The sequence below is a fragment of the Epinephelus lanceolatus genome, chromosome 8 (genome assembly GCF_041903045.1).
Source record: "Epinephelus lanceolatus isolate andai-2023 chromosome 8, ASM4190304v1, whole genome shotgun sequence".
In the NCBI taxonomy this organism is placed as follows: Eukaryota; Metazoa; Chordata; class Actinopteri; order Perciformes; family Serranidae; genus Epinephelus; species Epinephelus lanceolatus.
This window is the reverse complement of record NC_135741.1, coordinates 25,004,112-25,022,351: the sequence shown is the minus strand read 5'-3', so window position 1 is coordinate 25,022,351 and position 18,240 is coordinate 25,004,112. Positions and strand designations below refer to the sequence as shown.

General features: G+C 37.4%; 1 protein-coding gene across 2 annotated transcripts in view; it reads left to right on the top strand.

The window, feature by feature from the left end:
• The window catches only part of stat6 (signal transducer and activator of transcription 6, interleukin-4 induced), a 37,613-nt gene extending 19,373 nt beyond the window's left edge, over nt 1-18,240 (top strand). For both annotated transcript variants that reach the window (XM_078170065.1, XM_033628272.2), the window contains 16 exons: nt 1,539-1,722; nt 2,645-2,745; nt 4,345-4,493; nt 4,867-4,983; nt 5,183-5,350; nt 6,870-6,957; nt 7,043-7,165; nt 7,546-7,638; nt 9,455-9,658; nt 9,736-9,830; nt 9,920-10,053; nt 13,957-14,106; nt 14,205-14,259; nt 14,357-14,413; nt 16,560-16,676; nt 16,779-18,240. In XM_078170065.1, the coding sequence (XP_078026191.1) occupies nt 1,539-1,722; nt 2,645-2,745; nt 4,345-4,493; nt 4,867-4,983; nt 5,183-5,350; nt 6,870-6,957; nt 7,043-7,165; nt 7,546-7,638; nt 9,455-9,658; nt 9,736-9,830; nt 9,920-10,053; nt 13,957-14,106; nt 14,205-14,259; nt 14,357-14,413; nt 16,560-16,676; nt 16,779-16,851 (1,908 nt within the window). In that variant the 3' untranslated portion in view covers nt 16,852-18,240. The remainder of the gene's footprint in view (nt 1-1,538; nt 1,723-2,644; nt 2,746-4,344; nt 4,494-4,866; nt 4,984-5,182; nt 5,351-6,869; nt 6,958-7,042; nt 7,166-7,545; nt 7,639-9,454; nt 9,659-9,735; nt 9,831-9,919; nt 10,054-13,956; nt 14,107-14,204; nt 14,260-14,356; nt 14,414-16,559; nt 16,677-16,778) is intronic.

The following is an 18,240-nucleotide window of genomic DNA, read 5'->3' as shown; positions in this document are numbered from 1 at the left end:
CATGGCAGCACATCGGTAAGGTAAGACAACACGTTTATATGTCGTTTTCTATATGTTCTCTGACATGTATCCTAACAATATGAGGTGGTCTTTGTGGATAAAAAGTTTGTTTAGTGGACTAACTTTGCACTTGAACTATGCCCTTTCACTTACGTTTTAACAGGTCTGACGCTACTACGCGCCCCGACTGTATCTAGGCTAACGGCTAACATGCTAACTATTATTTTTATGTCACTAGTCACTTGAAACAAATTTAGGACGATAGGAGACAGGTTGAAATAAACCGAAATTTCCCTTTAAAAGGGTCTGAAAACTCATTGAGTTTAGTCAGAAAGCGGCAACGTTGGGAAACAGTGCCACACAAGATTTAGTAATTGTACAATTATAAATACCACACTGTGAAAATACTCCACTACGAGTGAAAGTCCCACATTCAGAAGCTTACTTAAGTATTAACTAAGGACTAAGTATTACCAGCAAAATGTTCCTTAAGTACTTAAAGTAAAAGTGCCCATTGTGCAGTAAAATGTTCCCAGTCAGTGTTTTACTATTATATATGATGTTTTTGATTTAATATTACTGCTGCATTAATGTATATGTTGCATTGTACTGCTGTAGATGTTCAAGGTTGTGCTAATTTGAGCAATGTATCTGTAACATCATATATGTTTGTAGTGTGGCTGTCCTGTGAGAACTATGTATCTCTAAAAAGCCAACTTTTCATGGCATTATAAAAACAGCCCTGTTTTCAGCTTTGTGATGAAGTATTTTCCAGCTGATCCAAAAGGGTTGTTAAGTAGTTTATTTAGCTGTGGAGGGAGGAGAATTTTCTCAACCTATAAAGGAACGCTTCATCCTTCAGTTCATCACAAACATTTAAAATCAACACATGTAGAGATTCATGGTTTTCACTAGACAGGAAGAGGATGAAAAACTGTAATCTGGAAAGTAACTAAAGCAGTCAGATAAATGTAGTGGAGTAAAAAGTACAATATTTACCTCTGAGATTTAGTACAGCAGAAGTGTAATGTAGCAGAAAATGGAAATACTCAAGAAAAATTTGTATTGAAGTACATTTCTTGAGTAGATTGGCTTTGCTTAACCTCTGTGGCAACTTGAGGGGTTTAAACATGCACTGCAATCCAAATTATGGGAACTGTAGTTTCAAAAGTGAGAGTGTCATTATCCTCCAAAATGCAGTGAGACAACGAATAATAGGAGGAGTTACAAAATTTAGTCTGAGGGGGCAGTCCCAAAGTGTCAGACCTTAAAAAGCACTGATGGCATGACTTGCGTTTCATTATTCTTTTTAAACATTGCATTACGTAAACCATTTTTTCTGGCAGTGTGGCCTCATATCAGGTATTTGAAAGTGTAAGTTGTTGTGACTGCAGTGAGAATGAACTTAACTTAAGATTCTAGATGTTCCACTTAATAATACTTAAAAAAAGAAAAATACTTAATTTAATTTTCTTTTTCTGTCAACAGTTGTGATGCCAGCTTTAATAAGTGCATTAAGTGCTGTTCTATGTCTGTAGCCCGCTCAGATGCCCAACCCTCCGCAGTACCAGCAGTACCCGAATAGAGAGACCTCGTTCCCCAACATGCAGGATGTAGACTGCCTGGTTCTGAAGGTGCTGGAGGTCCAGGATATCCGACAAAAGATGCACCAACTGCAAGAGGAGCTCAACTGGGAGAGACAGAACTATGAGGGTTTACAAGGTGAGAGACACTAACACGAGGCAGGCTGAACAGAGCTCCTTTCAAAGTAACGCCCTGATTCATGTTCGTATGTCTAAAGTACAATAAACAGACACACCATAGTTCTAAGTGGCAATAAGATCCGGTGCAGGAACTGAAGCTCATGTAGGTACCATTACTCACAGAAACTGAAATGGAGTGAGGATATGTCAGTTCCTCTTTTCCCAAGATTGATTCATGGTTTTATTATGTTCAGTTTAGTTTAATGATTTTTCACCATGTTTTTTTAACACTGATAATCAAGACTATACTCAGCTGATTAATTAGTTGTGAAAATAGTTGTTGGTTGCAGCCCTACTCAATCTTATTCGTATTGACTTCTGAATTAAATTCAGATGGAAATTTAGGAAGGAAATTTAGTGACATCCAGCTTTAAATGTCAGGAAGTCAGTATCAAGATGGCTAGTGCTGCTGAGATCAGTCGACAGATAGAGCTCGGAGTCACTGGTGGTGACATTATGTCTCTGAATGGCCTGACAAAGAGGTTACGTGTAAATATAATGTAAAAAGTTGTGGGCCATGAATGGATCCCTGAGGCACCCCTCAGGTCATCACTGTCCCTGGTTGTGTGTGTGTGTGAGGAGTGGCCATTGTTCTGAGAAAACAACACTAAGTGAGTAATTTTGGTCATCCATTTGACAGGATGTGTATGTGAACAGCGACAGTGACAATCCCAAGAACATAAAGACCTGTTTGGAAATGCAGACACGAAACAAAACCCACACATCCTGTTAAATGAATGACTCAAATTACTCACTTTCGGTTTTGCCTTCTTTTGGAACAGTGACCATTATTTCCCATTCAGGCGTTTAGACATTTTGGTCTGGTTGTTAGTTTGTGTTTGTTTGGTAGCACCATATGACATTAATATTTGTTTGCACAGGGCCGATCCAACAGAACGGACTGGATGCAGCAAAGTCAGAAATCCAGAAACTCCAGAATCACATCCAGCAACTGGAATATAATGTGAAGGCAATGGCCACGGTAGGACTGGCAATATATTGATATTATATCTATATCTTGATGTGAGACTAAATATTGTCATAGATTTTGGATATAGTAAGATCTGTAGTTTTGTGTTTTCCTGGTTTTAAAGGCTGCATTGTAGTACAGTGAAGTTATTTTCTGATCTTAGCAGACTGTTCTAGCTGTTCTATTATTTGCCTTTACCCACATAGTCTTTATATCTATGAGGGGTGTGAATCACAAGTTTCATCACAAAACAATATTATATTAATTCTTTGGATGAAGTTACAAGATTCACTCATATCTTAAACCTGCCTTGATATGGTTTTGATTTGATACGATTAATATGAGATGACTCATTGTCTTTTTTTTTTCTGGTCTGTTTGCCACAGTATGCCTGGCGCTAGGCTGCTAGCACTGATTGAATGTTTAGAAAGGAAGTGCTTGGATGGAAATAGTGACACAGACGTGGCCTGAGAATTTTTAAAATAAAGGTGTATCCCCGATTTGCATTGTTGATATTGGATCATTGATCACTGAATCAATGTATCGATCCAGACAGATGTATCATTACATCCCTAATATCCACATTACTGACGATTATTTATCAAAAATCTCATTGTGTAAATATTTTCTAAAAACACCAATAATCAGCCCCACAAGGTCGTCACAATATCGTTGGCAGGGTTTTTTCTCAAAACTATCATGATATATGAGCTGCAAGTACCATCATTACTGGCACCTTAGAGCAGTGGCTCTCAAATGGTGTGCCACAGCAGGCGCACTGGTGTGCTGTGATGCAAATTCAGGTGTGCTGTGGGATTTTGTGATAACCACACATTATTATGCAATATTCAGCTGGGCATATACAAAAAGTTCTGAATGATCTTTTAACTGGCTGTATCAGTTTGTTGTGAGCACCCATTTACTATAAAGAGACAAACTACCTAAAACAATCTGATTGAATTTAATTTAAAAAACCCTCATGAGAAGCTATTTGACTCTGTTCGTGCAAGGGAATTATAAGTGTGCAACACATTACATTATCTTACATTATCTTACATTATTTCCTGTGTAAATGTGTGTGTTATTGGTCCTTTGGTGTAATTTTAAAAAACTTAAAATTGATTTTTAAATCATGTTGTAAATAAATATTTCATCAGTAATAGTTGGTTGTCAACTTATATTTGATATTAGTAAATAAAAACAAACATTTATGTCATGATAAGAGTTATAATACATGTTACAAAGGCTGTTGTGTACAGATATAAATACTGGTGTGCCTTGAGATTTTGGCTTGCCCTTTGATGTGCCTTGGGCGCAAAAAGTTTGAAAACTACTGCCTTAGAGGAATATCAGTTTGTTTTTTGTATGTAGATTGCAACAGCTGTTGTATGTTCAGAGTGTGATGCTATTCAGTTATAGTTTGATGTTACGTATCACACTAAAGTAGACGATCATTAAATATGTCTCTTGGCGAATTTATGGATGAATAGTGTTTATTATTTTGTATGTATGGAGGTGTGTGATATTTCTGTGTTTGTGCATGTTGTTTATTGACATGCATGTTTGCCTATGTGTGTCAGTGTAATGTGTTTTGGATCTTGGTTGTTGTAGAAACGCTTCCAGCTGCTGAAGGAGTCTGTGGACTGTCTGGACCAGTGTCAGACCCGTCTGCTCAGCAGGCTGAAGGCGTGGAGGTGGGAGCAGCACAAGGCCGCCATCGGACACCCCTTTGACGACAACCTTAACCCCATGCAGACCTGGTGAGGCCCACCCTGTTCCACTTGTTCCCTTTTGTATTGACTGCGTTTTTGTTGTATTTCTGTTCATCAGCTTTTTTATGGGAGTCCGTGGCTATGAGGCTAGAGGGATTCAGCAACCAGCCTGATAATTCTTTATGTCAAGCTTTTAAATATAGTACTCAAGTTATTTTCTTTGGTAAACACCTCATGTTGTATGAAATGATGAATCATCACATAAACATTTATGTTCCACTGGCTGTTGAGTTTTCACTTTCATTCTTTCTCCCTCACTGCCTTTATGTATTTCCTCTCTATATGTATTTTCCCTATTTGTGTTTTTTCTTTCCATTTTCATTCTTGCTCCCTAACTGTCTGTATGTATTTCCTCTTTTAGGTGTGAGCAGCTGCTTGGCGTGAACGGAAAGCTGAGACAGGAATTGATGCTGATAGGGGAGCCGTTTCCAGAGCTCCAGGAAAGGCTGGGGCAACTTCTGCAAGTTCTGATTCAAAGGTAGCACAGTCATGTTGTTTTCTTTGCTACATACCTACATTTCCTTTAAAATTGGAGAACTGCCAAAGAACATAAATGTATTTACCTCGAACTTCTTCTGCTCCTTCACTCATAAATAGCAGCATAAATGACGTACTTCCATACATCTTTGAAAACAGGAAGCGTTTTTCCTCACTAATGTAACCGATGTCTCCTCCAGCTCTCTTGTGGTGGACAAGCAGCCCCCTCAGGTCATTAAAACTCAGTCAAAGTTCTCAACAACAGTGCGATATCTGCTGGGGGAGAAAGTCGCTCCCGGGAAACCTGTGGTGCTGAAGGCGCAAATCATTAATGAATTGCAGGCCAGGAACCTGGGCAGTGTACCTGGGTGAGTCATACACACAGCACAACAGGGAGGGCTGCACCCTGTCAGGAGGGAGGAGAGCCATAGAGCACATTGCTAATTGGTTTTCATGGTATTCAGTACTTTTTTCCCCTCCAGTTCCCTTTATAGAAAAAAAGTGTTGTTGCATTTTTTTCTGGTTATTATTTTGGTTACAGTTAAAGGAATACTTCACTCCCTGAATTATCATTTGTATTTCAGTTGCTCACCCTGTGTTACATTGAATTTGTGACGTTAACTTTGTTTTTATCACATGCCTCCATGGTGAACAAAGACTCCAAAAACTGAAAATTCTTGATGAATTGAAGTCATAGGGGTCCACATTTAAAAACAGCAGAACAAAATCAAAACATCCATTAACAAACTCTCATACACCAGGTGCCATATAATCCAAGACTCATTGTTCCATTTGTATGCTTTCCAAACACATACAACCGTAATATTTAACATGCTTCCACATACACCTGTGTCGCACATGGATGAGTAGTGCACTTGGAGAACTTAATAGAGGGCACAAGCAGAATAACTAGAACCTTAAATAACTAGATAATGTGAAAGCTTTGAGGTATAAATTTGATTTGGTTATTGTGAATTAAACCATTAGCTAGATGCAATCTGTCTCCATTATCATAAAATATGGTTTAATGTAGTAGTATATTTTTTGATGTGCAATGACCTAAAAATGTGCAATATAGAAATAAGAGATCCTACTTGGTTTTGCTCTTCTGAAGGTAATATAGTAAAGTGGCTTTTTAATTTGTAGGTTTTTGTTTAAGATTTATAGTGAAAAAAGCCACCGCTCATCTGTAGGCAAACACTTAAAGAGGTGCTTGAGCTGAACTCAGAGCCTTAAGAAACAACAAAACAGCAGCTGCACACTCAAACACTGTGCATATATCAGTGATATATGCACAGTGTTTGAGTGTGCGGCTGCTGTTTTGTTGTTTAAGATTTATAGAAAGAAAAATGGTGGCTAAGACTCAGTTTGACCCCTTTTTTTTTAAATTATAGAACATTTTCGTTATGTATTCGTGAAATTGTGATACTGTACCTCATGCACGACTGACTTTGTTGTTGTTTATTGTTATTATTTTATTGTCTTATAAGCCCAAAATGTTGAATAAATCAAATCAAACAATAATGTTTACCAGGATAACCAAGAAAGGCAATCCAGGTGCTCCAAAATATGAGAGAAAAATATCAAATAGGAATTAGTAAAAAGCCTTATTTTAGGATAAAAAGAAAAAAAATATAATAGTAATAAAAAAAAAAAAATCAGCAACTAAAGTACATGCATTTAAGTATTTCCAGATATTTATTGATATTGATATTTTGATTTTAGCTGTCGATGTTTTTATATTTTGGAGTACCTGGTTCGCAACCAGTCATTTTTTTTTTCTAATAAAATTTCACACTTCGAAATGGGTTCAATTTACGTTCTTACTGTACACCACTTATGTCAGAGCAAAACTGACATTGAAACTCTCTGTTTTGCCATCTGCAGCGATAATGTCGGGGAACTGATCAACAATACAGCCATCCTAGAACACAACACAGCCAGCAAGAGCACATGTGCCACCTTCAGGAACATGGTGTGTAGCACTCCAGATTTATCACACCAGATTTTTTTTTTTTTTTTTGAAGTCTTGTTAACCAATTTTATTTTGGGTTGAACAGTCCATCAAGAAGATCAAGAGAGCGGACAGAAAGGGATCAGAGTCTGTGACAGAGGAGAAGTTTGCTCTCCTGTTCTCGACAGAGATCACCATCACAGGGTGTGACACACCCTACCGGATACAGGTTTGGCCCCTGTCCATTGTTCTTTAAGTGTTTTTTACTTCCTGTTTTTAAGGAAAGGTGATAATTTTGCATTTATGGTGATGATGTCTTTTTCCTTTGTCACATTGCTGTGAAGTTTGATGATACCTTTGATGTTCTGGTAAATCATTCAACAGCCATTTGTGTAGAATTTGGGGGGGCTCAGGGGACACGCCCCCCTTAATATTTAGAACATGTGCATTTTTTTTCTCCCCCCATAAAATATGAATTAACCAAGGACTTTTATTTTGACAAAATTAAAGACATTACACCATAAACAAGCTTTATCAGATGACTACAGCAGTGATACACTGAGCTGACGTACACCATCACACAACTCAAAACTATGTCATTGATTGTAGATGATCTCGCTGCCGGTGGTCGTCATTGTCCATGGTAGTCAAGACAACAACGCTCTGGCCACCATCATATGGGACTGCGCTTTCTCTGAACCAGTAAGTGTCACATTGTCTGTCTGTGCTGTTGCAACTTTATTTTAGTCAGCCGACTCATGTGGAATAGATTACTTTGAATGTAGATTAAGTGAAGCATTAATGTTTGGTGCCGAGGCTGTACCTTCATCACTTGTTCTTTGGAAGAATTGCCTCCATTATTTTAAATTAATTTGGACTAGAAGGGGACTCCAAGAGGCCAAATGCCCGGTCTTGCAATGTTGAAGGTGCAATATACGACATTCAGTACATTAAGGAAGTATTTTTTATAAAACTCGGCTGTCTATGCTGTAGAAAGATGCAAATACTTTTGAAATTGGTGCCACATGACCACAGAAAAACAGAGGAAAGGGGCTGTGGCATTTGCTGTTGTTCAAGAGTTCGATAGGAACTACCAGAATACAGGACCAATAAATAATGTGAATTGCTTGTCCAAAAACAATATGGCGGCTGGCTGGTAAGAAAAGCCCCGTTTCCACCAAACACTTTCAGTATGGTACCTTTGGAATCAAAAGTAACCCTTGAGATATGGTATTTAGACCCAAGTGTTTTCACTGCAGACAGTACCTTTAAATGTGGGCGGGGTTGTTGTCACTCACTTTAGAAATAGCAGGCTTGTGCATTCAGTCCTTCTAAGGCAAGCTCAGGGGTTTAGTGTTGCTAGAGCCCACAGGAACAATGCTCTGCAACACTTTCTTTTTCTCCAAGTGATGATTTTGATATAAGCATTTCACATAATCTGGTTGAAATTACAATATATTTTTAACAGTAGTAGATCCACTCATTACTAAAAGTTTATGTCATACAAGAGAGAGCATAAAAACTAAAGTAATGGTCAAAGTTGTCACGGTGAAATTTAAGGTTTGCTGATGGCTTCACGTTGTCACCTCATGCATTGAGTAACATTACAAGTAAACGTTCCACCTTACAAGTCGCCGGCAGTCGGCCCAGTGATTTAAGTTATTTTTTTCTCCGTCTCCAGCTGCTGCAAATGGCAGCAAAACATCCTTTCATTTTATAGTTACAGTTTGCTAATAAAACTCTCCACAGTATGAACAGTGGTTTCATGAGCCCTCAAAACCAGCCACAACTGAGCACAGTGACCATCTATTGACCAATCAACAGACTGCAGTGTTTTTAGCTCCACCTTTTAGCACCAGATCTGTGTGCTAGGTACCCCAGAGGTCTCATATTACTGTGTAATGACCATGAGTCATGAGTCAGTGAGTGACCTGTCTGAGCTTTCAGCGTGGGAAATAGTTGTATGTTGAGCACATGTTTTAGTATCTCGTGCACTCGATTTAGCTTATCTCGTGTGCTCGAGTAAGTATCTCGTGCGCACAAGATAGTTTTTTTTTTCTTTTTTGGGGACTTTAGGGGCTCCGTACAATAGAAGCTTTGAATGTAAAAAAAAAAAAAAAAAAAAAAAAAAGACATTTGGTATAGTCCAAAAACCGAACAAAACATTCTTGTTTATCACACAGAGTATTGTATGCAGCTTTACCACTTTGCCATGTCGAGTTGGAAACGAGCCACAGACTTACAGTAATGTGCTCTTGGGGCCTAGACAGGCTTCCTGTTTGTTGCTTTGTTGACTGGAAATAGTCTGATGTGGTCTGTAAGAAATACATTGATTTTTTTTTTGAAGCGCCTAACCACTCAAACAAAATGGACATTGTCTACACACTTGTGCTGCATTTGTATTTGCACTTCCTTTTTTTTCTCCTCTCAGCTTTAGTTTCTTTCACTCTTCCCCTGACATCACTGTAGATCCATATCAGTGTTGTTGCCCTGTCAACCTCTTTGTCATTGTCATCAGGACAGAGTGCCGTTCATGGTGCCGGAGCGTGTGCCCTGGAGGATGATGTACAGCACTCTTAACAGTAAATTCACCTCTGAGGTCCAGACACACCACAATCTGGACCAGTACAACCAGCACTTCTTGGCCCAGAAGATATTCGACAAGCCTGACTTTGCCGACGACTTCAGCAACATGATGGTTTCCTGGGCCCAGTTTAATAAGGTACACACAGGTCCTCTCACAGAAACATACCCAGGCTGACACACACTTAAATCTCACACGGCCTCTCAATCTTACAGGAGGTTCTCCCGGGTCGACCGTTTACTTTCTGGCAGTGGTTTGAAGGAGTGATGGAGCTGACCAAGAAGCACCTGAAGACCTACTGGAGCGAAGGGTGAGGAGACTCCCCTGCTATTTTTAAATCTTATCACCCTGCTACAGTCTGTAATATTACCACATGGTTTCAATGTTTTCTTCCACTAGGCTGATATTTGGTTTCATTGGGAAGCAGCATCTCCACCTGATTCTAAAAGACAGGCCCAATGGGACGTTCTTGCTTCGCTTTAGTGACTCTGAGATCGGCGGCATCACCATTGCATATGTGTCCGCTACTGAGAGTAAGTGTTAGTGTGGCCACAGACGTTTTTTGTCTCCTCCCTCAATTTCTTCAGTTTCCTGTTTGGACTGTGATGATGCAGGTGACATGGTGTGAGGGATGATACATGGTGATGAGGGAAATCGTACATACATCTTTTATATCTGTTATTTTTATGTGAGGGAATTTCAAGATTGTATTTTATTTCACCATTCTTTAACACCCTTCCCCATTTTGTAGGGGGTTCTTCTGAAATAAAACAAGTCAACTTTTTTTTTTTTTTTTTTTTACATTTTTCAAACTTTTTTTCAAACATTTTTTACAACTTTTTTTATGGCAGAAAATACGACACCTTTTAATGATTTTTATGTCATACTGTACTATATTATTAAATAGTTTACATACATACAATGCTGTAATATTTTGACTCTTTTATGACATACTACATTTTTAATGTCATTTTAATGGCATACTAGACAATGATGTGTCATAAAAGATTTAATATGGAGCCAGAGTAACATATTTGACACAGACATATGACATATGTCATGAAAATGTTCATTAAAAAGTCATTGTATAGTAGGCCATAAAGCAATAAATATGAAAATCATAGTAAAGTATATTATAATAAAATTATAGAATGTAATTAAAAATGTTCATTAAAAGGTCATAGTACAGTATGTCATAAAAATATTCATTAAAAAAGTCATAATATAATATGTCATAAAAAAAATTGTAAAAAGTATTTAGAAAATTAATATGTCATAAAAATGAATATTAAAAAGTCATAGTATAGTATGTCGTAAAAAAATTAATAAAATTCATAGTATAGTATGTCAGTGAAAAAATTCATAAAATGTCATAGTATAGTATGTCATAAAAAAGTTCATGAAAAAGTCATAGTATATTATGTCAATAAAAATTCATAAAAATTCAAACTATAGTATGTGGTTAAAAAAATTCATAAAAAGTCATAGTATAGTATGTCTTAAAATAAAAAAAATCATAAAAAGTCATAGTACAGTATGTCGTTAAAAAATTCATAAAAAAATCATAGTATAGTATGTCGTTAAAAAAATTCATAAAAAAGTCATAGTTTAGTATGTCATAAAAAATCATAAAAAAGTCAGTATAGTATGTCAGTAAAAAATTCATTAAAAGTCATAGTATAGTATGTCGTTAAAAAAATCATAAAAAGTCATAGTATAGTATGTCATTAAAAAAAAATCATGAAAAGTCATGGTATAGTATGTTGTTAAAAAAAATCATAAAATGTCATAGTATAGTATGTCATTAAAAAAAAATCATGAAAAGTCATGGTATAGTATGTCGTTAAAAAAATCATAAAAAGTCATAGTATAGTATGTCAATAAAAAATTCATAAAAATTCAAACTATAGTATGTCGTTAAAAAAATTCATAAAAAGTCATAGTATAGTATGTCAATAAAAAATTCATGAAAAAGTCATAGTATAGTATGTCAATAAAAAATTCATAAAAATTCAAACTATAGTATGTGGTTAAAAAAATCATAAAAAGTCATAGTATAGTATGTCAATAAAAAATTCATGAAAAGGTCATAGTATAGTATGTCAATAAAAAATTCATAAAAATTCAAACTATAGTATGTGGTTAAAAATATAGTATGTGGTTAAAAAAATCATAAAAAGTCATAGTATAGTATGTGGTTAAAAAAATCATAAAAAGTCATAGTATAGTATGTGGTTAAAAAAATCATAAAAAGCCATAGTATAGTATGTCATTAAAAAAATCATAAAATGTCATAGTATTGTATGTCATTAATTTTTTTTTATAAAAGGCATAGTATAGTATGTCATTAAAAAAATCATAAAAAGTCATCGTATAGTATGTCATTAAAAAAATTCATAAAAAGTCATAGTATAGTATGTCGTTAAAAAAATTCATAAAAAGTCATAGTATAGTATGTCGTTAAAAAAATCATAAAATGTCATAGTATTGTATGTCATTAAATTTTTTTATAAAAGTCATAGTATAGCATGTCGTCAAAAAAAATTCATAAAAAGTCATAAAAATATTAATATGTCATACAAATGGTCATTAAACAGCCATAGTATAGCACGGAATAAAAACATTCATAAAAAGTTATGGTATAGTATGTCATAAAAAACATTATAAAAAGTCATAAAAATTATGTCATACAAATGTTCATTAAAAAGTCATAACACAGTATGTCATTAAAAACACATAAATAAGCATAGTATAGTATTTCACACACACATACAGTACAGGCCAAAAGTTTGGACACACCTTCTCATTCAATGCGTTTTCTTTATTTTCATGACTATTTACATTGTAGATTCTCACTGAAGGCATCAAAACTATGAATGAACACATGTGGAGTTATGTACTTAACAAAAAAAGGTGAAATAACTGAAAACATGTTTTATATTCTAGTTTCTTCAAAATAGCCACCCTTTGCTCTGATTACTGCTTTGCACACTCTTGGCATTCTCTCCATGAGCTTCAAGAGGTAGTCACCTGAAATGGTTTTCCAACAGTCTTGAAGGAGTTCCCAGAGGTGTTTAGCACTTGTTGGCCCCTTTGCCTTCACTCTGCGGTCCAGCTCACCCCAAACCATCTGGATTGGGTTCAGGTCCAGTGACTGTGGAGGCCAGGTCATCTGCCGCAGCACTCCATCACTCTCCTTCTTGGTCAAATAGCCCTTACACAGCCTGGAGGTGTGTTTGGGGTCATTGTCCTGTTGAAAAATAAATGATCGTCCAACTAAACGCAAACCGGATGGGATGGCATGTCGCTTCAGGATGCTGTGGTAGCCATGCTGGTTCAGTGTGCCTTCAGTTTTGAATAAATCCCCAACAGTGTCACCAGCAAAACACCCCCACACCATCACACCTCCTCCTCCATGCTTCACAGTGGGAACCAGGCATGTGGAATCCATCCGTTCACCTTTTCTGCATCTCACAAAGACACGGCGGTTGGAACCAAAGATCTCAAATTTGGACTCATCAGACCAAAGCACAGATTTCCACTGGTCTAATGTCCATTCCTTGTGTTTCTTGGCCCAAACAAATCTCTTCTGCTTGTTGCCTCTCCTTAGCAGTGGTTTCCTAGCAGCTATTTGACCATGAAGGCCTGATTGGCGCAGTCTCCTCTTAACAGTTGTTCTAGAGATGGGTCTGCTGCTAGAACTCTGTGTGGCATTCATCTGGTCTCTGATCTGAGCTGCTGTTAACTTGCGATTTCTGAGGCTGGTGACTCGGATGAACTTATCCTCAGAAGCAGAGGTGACTCTTGGTCTTCCTTTCCTGGGTCGGTCCTCATGTGTGCCAGTTTGGTTGTAGCGCTTGATGGTTTTTGCGACTCCACTTGGGGACACATTTAAAGTTTTTGCAATTTTCCGGACTGACTGACCTTCATTTCTTAAAGTAATGATGGTCACTCGTTTTTCTTTAGTTAGCTGATTGGTTCTTGCCATAATATGAATTTTAACAGTTGTCCAATAGGGCTGTCGGCTGTGTATTAACCTGACTTCTGCACAACACAACTGATGGTCCCAACCCCATTGATAAAGCAAGAAATTCCACTAATTAACCCTGATAAGGCACACCTGTGAAGTGGAAACCATTTCAGGTGACTACCTCTTGAAGCTCATGGAGAGAATGCCAAGAGTGTGCAAAGCAGTAATCAGAGCAAAGGGTGGCTATTTTGAAGAAACTAGAATATAAAACATGTTTTCAGTTATTTCACCTTTTTTTGTTAAGTACATAACTCCACATGTGTTCATTCATAGTTTTGATGCCTTCAGTGAGAATCTACAATGTAAATAGTCATGAAAATAAAGAAAATGCATTGAATGAGAAGGTGTGTCCAAACTTTTGGCCTGTACAGTATGCACTGACACATTAAACTTATTTTTCCACCAGATGGAGGACAGAAGATCCAGAACATCCAACCCTTCACCAAGAGAGATCTTGAGATCCGTAGCCTTGGTGACCGCATCCGAGACATCAGCCACATAACGTGCCTGTATCCCGACTTTCCGAAACATGAAGTTTTCAAAAAATTCTACACAGGTATTTTTCTTCATGCACCAAGTCAAATGTATGTTTTTAGGCTGAAGTAAAAATGGACAACTAACAAGTTCTGTTTTTACTACTGTGGTTTTAAACAGAACCTCTACGTGTTGATGGTTATATCCCTGCGACTCTCCATACTAAAGTCGGCACGTAAGTGACCTTGTTTTATTTCCCCCACAAATAAACCATGCCATTTGATTTACTTAAAGTGAAATAATTTTAAGGGATCATGTTTGTGTGTGTGCAGGGAAGCTGGCTCAGCAACACCCCCGGCTGCCGCTGAAAACCCTCAAAGCTTCAACGTGTAAGTGTCACATCTACACATTTCTCTCCTTCACTTTATTTCCATACCACCAACTCACTTCCTGTCATTCATACTCCCTGGTGCTGTGTCTTACCACCTCAAGTGAGTTTCTTCAACTTTGGCACAAATGATTAGATTGGACTTGAATAGACTGATTAGATTTTGATGGTCATTGGTCAAAGATCAAGGTCGCTGTGACCTTGTCTGTCTCATACTCTTTCACGCAATATTTCAAGAACACCATGAGGGAATTTCCTCAAATTTGGCACAAACGTTCACTTGGACTCGAAGATGAACAGATTCGATTTTGGTGGTCAGGGGTCAAAGGTCAAGGTCACTGCAACCTTGCATCCATCTAATTCTCATGAATGCATCATCTCAAGAACATCTCTGGGGAATTTTTTCAAATTTGGCACAAACGTTCACCTACACCCAACAATGAACTGATTAGATTTATGTGGTCATAGGTCAAAGGTTGAAGTCTATGTGACCTCGTCTGTCTCATTCTTGTGAACCTTAATGGAATTTCTTTAATTTTGACACAAACGTCCACTTGAAATGAAGAATAAACTGATTTGACTTTTGTGGTCAAAGGTTAAGATCACTATGACCTCACAAAATATGTGTTTGGCCATAACTCAATAATCCATATGCTAATAATGACAAAACTTCACACAAATGTCTAATAGGATAAAATAATGAAGTCATGACATTTTATTTCCAAAAGGTCAAAGGTCAACTCCACTGTGCCATCATAATAGTCTGCATAAAACACTTTTCTGGCCATTATTCAATGTCATAACTCAGGAACAGAAGGGGAGACATATGGTGACACTAATCTTGAAACTGTGCTGATGGTATAGTAGATCTTCCATGCTACTGGGGGGAAGATGTGTGTGAAGCATCCATGTTTTCATAGACATGGATGCAAACTGTAGGAGAAACTTGACAGGTGCATGGAGGCATACAACCACAGGGCAGTAGTTCTAGTTAGTTATCAGTCTACAAAGGCGATGTTGCAAGACTTGGTGGTACACTTGCGCTTCTTTGTTCCATCGTCACTTCGTTGGCTTGGACTTTGTTCGTACGTCACATTGTACACTTACCTCACATTTTACATGCAATATCATCCTCCATGAAGTCTGATGAAAGAGAAAGCGGCTGAACAAATGAAAGGTAACTCTTCTTAACACCGGCACAGCAAAATGAATGTGCTTATGTATGGCTGCTGAAAAACAACACTGTCTGAGGACATGGGATGCATATTAACGTTAATATTTCAGCCATTTTGAAATAATGCCACAGTGATTTCTTGACTTTTAAAAGTCATGAGCAAAAAGTTCGGCTTTTAATTTGTAATTTGACCAGTGTTAGCTCCTTATTGATTGATTATTGAATTTATTTGATGGATAAAAACACAGATAACACTGCACTGCAGTCGTTGAACATGTTACAAATCACAGAGGATGTAAACACAATAAAGCCCATTGTTAAGCCCATTGTGGTCCTCTAGTAAACACTTAACACACCAACAAGAGAGAACAACACATCACCATGACAACAAGTGCAGACAATACAATCAACACGTAACCACATGGTACTTTTTAATCAATCAATCAATCAATTTTATTTATAAAGCCCAATATCACAAATCACAATTTGCCTCACAAGGCTTTACAGCATACGACATCCCTCTGTCCTTTGGACCCTCACAGCAGATAAGGAAAAACTCCCCCCAAAAAAACCCTTTAACGGGGGAAAAAAACGGTAGAAACCTCAGGAAGAGCAACTGAGGAGGGATCCCCCTAAACATGTCTTTAAAGATATACTATGCAGGATATGCCTAAATAAACTATGCGTAGACTCTTACAGAAGTATACCCATTCAACCATCACTGAACGCCAAACAAGAGTGAATCTGGGGTTTGCTTTTAGTTTCGCTGGTGAGTGTGTTTATAAACAGTAACTGACAATTCCTGCAAGGTATACCTTTAAGGTCACGTGAAATAAGCTCTGTGAAATACTCTGTTTCAGATTTGTGGACAGATTTACTGCTGCTGCTTCTTCCGGCAAAACATGCCAACTTTAGTTTAGTTATTCATGAATCTTAAGGTTTGTGTTGATAGGGCTGTCGTCGTTTCTTCCAGGCGTCAGTTCCAGCAGCCCTTCAGTCCACAGGAGTCTATCAATCAAGACATAATGGATACTGCACCTAACTCTGTGGAGTTCAGTCCAAGCCCTCCTGTTGGCTTCCCGGTACACATGTAGGTTTTCATTTTCTAGGCATCTCAATATTGTTTGATTTTTCCCAAAAATAGTTTGACACGGTGTTGAGAGGTCACAATGTGTATGTGTCTATTTTCCAGGCCCGCAGCTAGCCCACATATGGATCTAGACTTAGACACTTTTCTCCAGACTCTGGAGAAGAACAGTGTCTAAACTCCAGGAGGCAGACAATGGATAGAGACCAGAGCCACAGTCATCTGTCTTACCGTCATATTAAAAACCACCGCCTTGGTTTGTGCAGACTTTCTCCCTACATTTCCATCATCCATCTACAGATTCATCTACTTTTGAGTGACAACAAATGTGATTTCTCTGGGACTCAACATGTTGAGCTGGTTCTACGTGAGAGCAGGAAATCATTTTTAGGACGTCAAACTGAGAACAAACGAAAAGAACGAAAAGTGCTGTCATGGCAGTGTGTCGGCCATCCTTGTTGTGCACCTTTTTGTCGAACACCTCTTCTGTCTCTCACTTGATGGTAGGTTTGTTGATGTCGTTGATCACCACAGTCGGCTACCAGAGATGGTTTTTTGCATTTTTTTTTTTTTTAACGTGACAAGGCAAGTGTATTTGCATTTCCCTTTTGTATATAACCCTTCCCTCTGATGGCGAAGCCTCAGCAATAGTATATCACAAACCCAGTCTTACAGTTATGCACAGTATGCATGGTAAAGACTTCATAGCCAATGTGTAAGACTCAAATGTAAGGAACAATAAGCTCTTCCGTCACTGTTAACTGTGAAACTACACCACATTGATGGACGCAGTAGAAGTGTTGATGATAGTGGTGGTGGTGGTGGTGGTGGTGGTGGTAAGGGCTCTTTATATATCTGCCTACCTAAAGACACCATTGTTTGTATTTTCTGTTACATGTGTATATTTTTAAAGCTGTCATTTATTAATCTCAACCAGTCATTTTGGCCCTTTTCTTCTGAGTATGCATCAAGTCCCTAATGCAAAAAATGCTCACCGTCTGTCTTCAGTCTTATAGAGTGATACAACTCATAAATGCAGTGAAAGTAAATGATCAACAGTATATATCCATACCTATATTTCTATGTAGATTTTCAAAATTAGATGTTATTTTATGTTACTACATTCATGTAATTTTGTTTTGAGTCTCACATAACATGTTAATGTGCCATTTAAATGTATTCTCGGTGTTACAGGCTAAAAACATATGGATATAGAGTAAAGTCATTAGTATAATTTTATTCTGATGAGGGGATTTGGGAGCTCTAAATCTAATTTTGCTCTGATTTTAGCAGCTTTTATCTTCAGCTAAATGTAGAAATCTTCCTTATTAACCAACTTTTGGTTTAATGAGACACTTTGTACTCCCTACCATCACTGTCAATGCTGTGCATGTGATTACATATTGGTGTACTGGATGTACCATGCGGCATGTAATTATACTGGATCATAACCTGTCATATATTGCAGAGTGACTTTTGGATAAATTACCCTGAGGCTACTACAATCCGTATAATCTTTCAACCGTGGCATCAAATAAAATCTCAGTTTTTCTCAAAATTTAAAAAA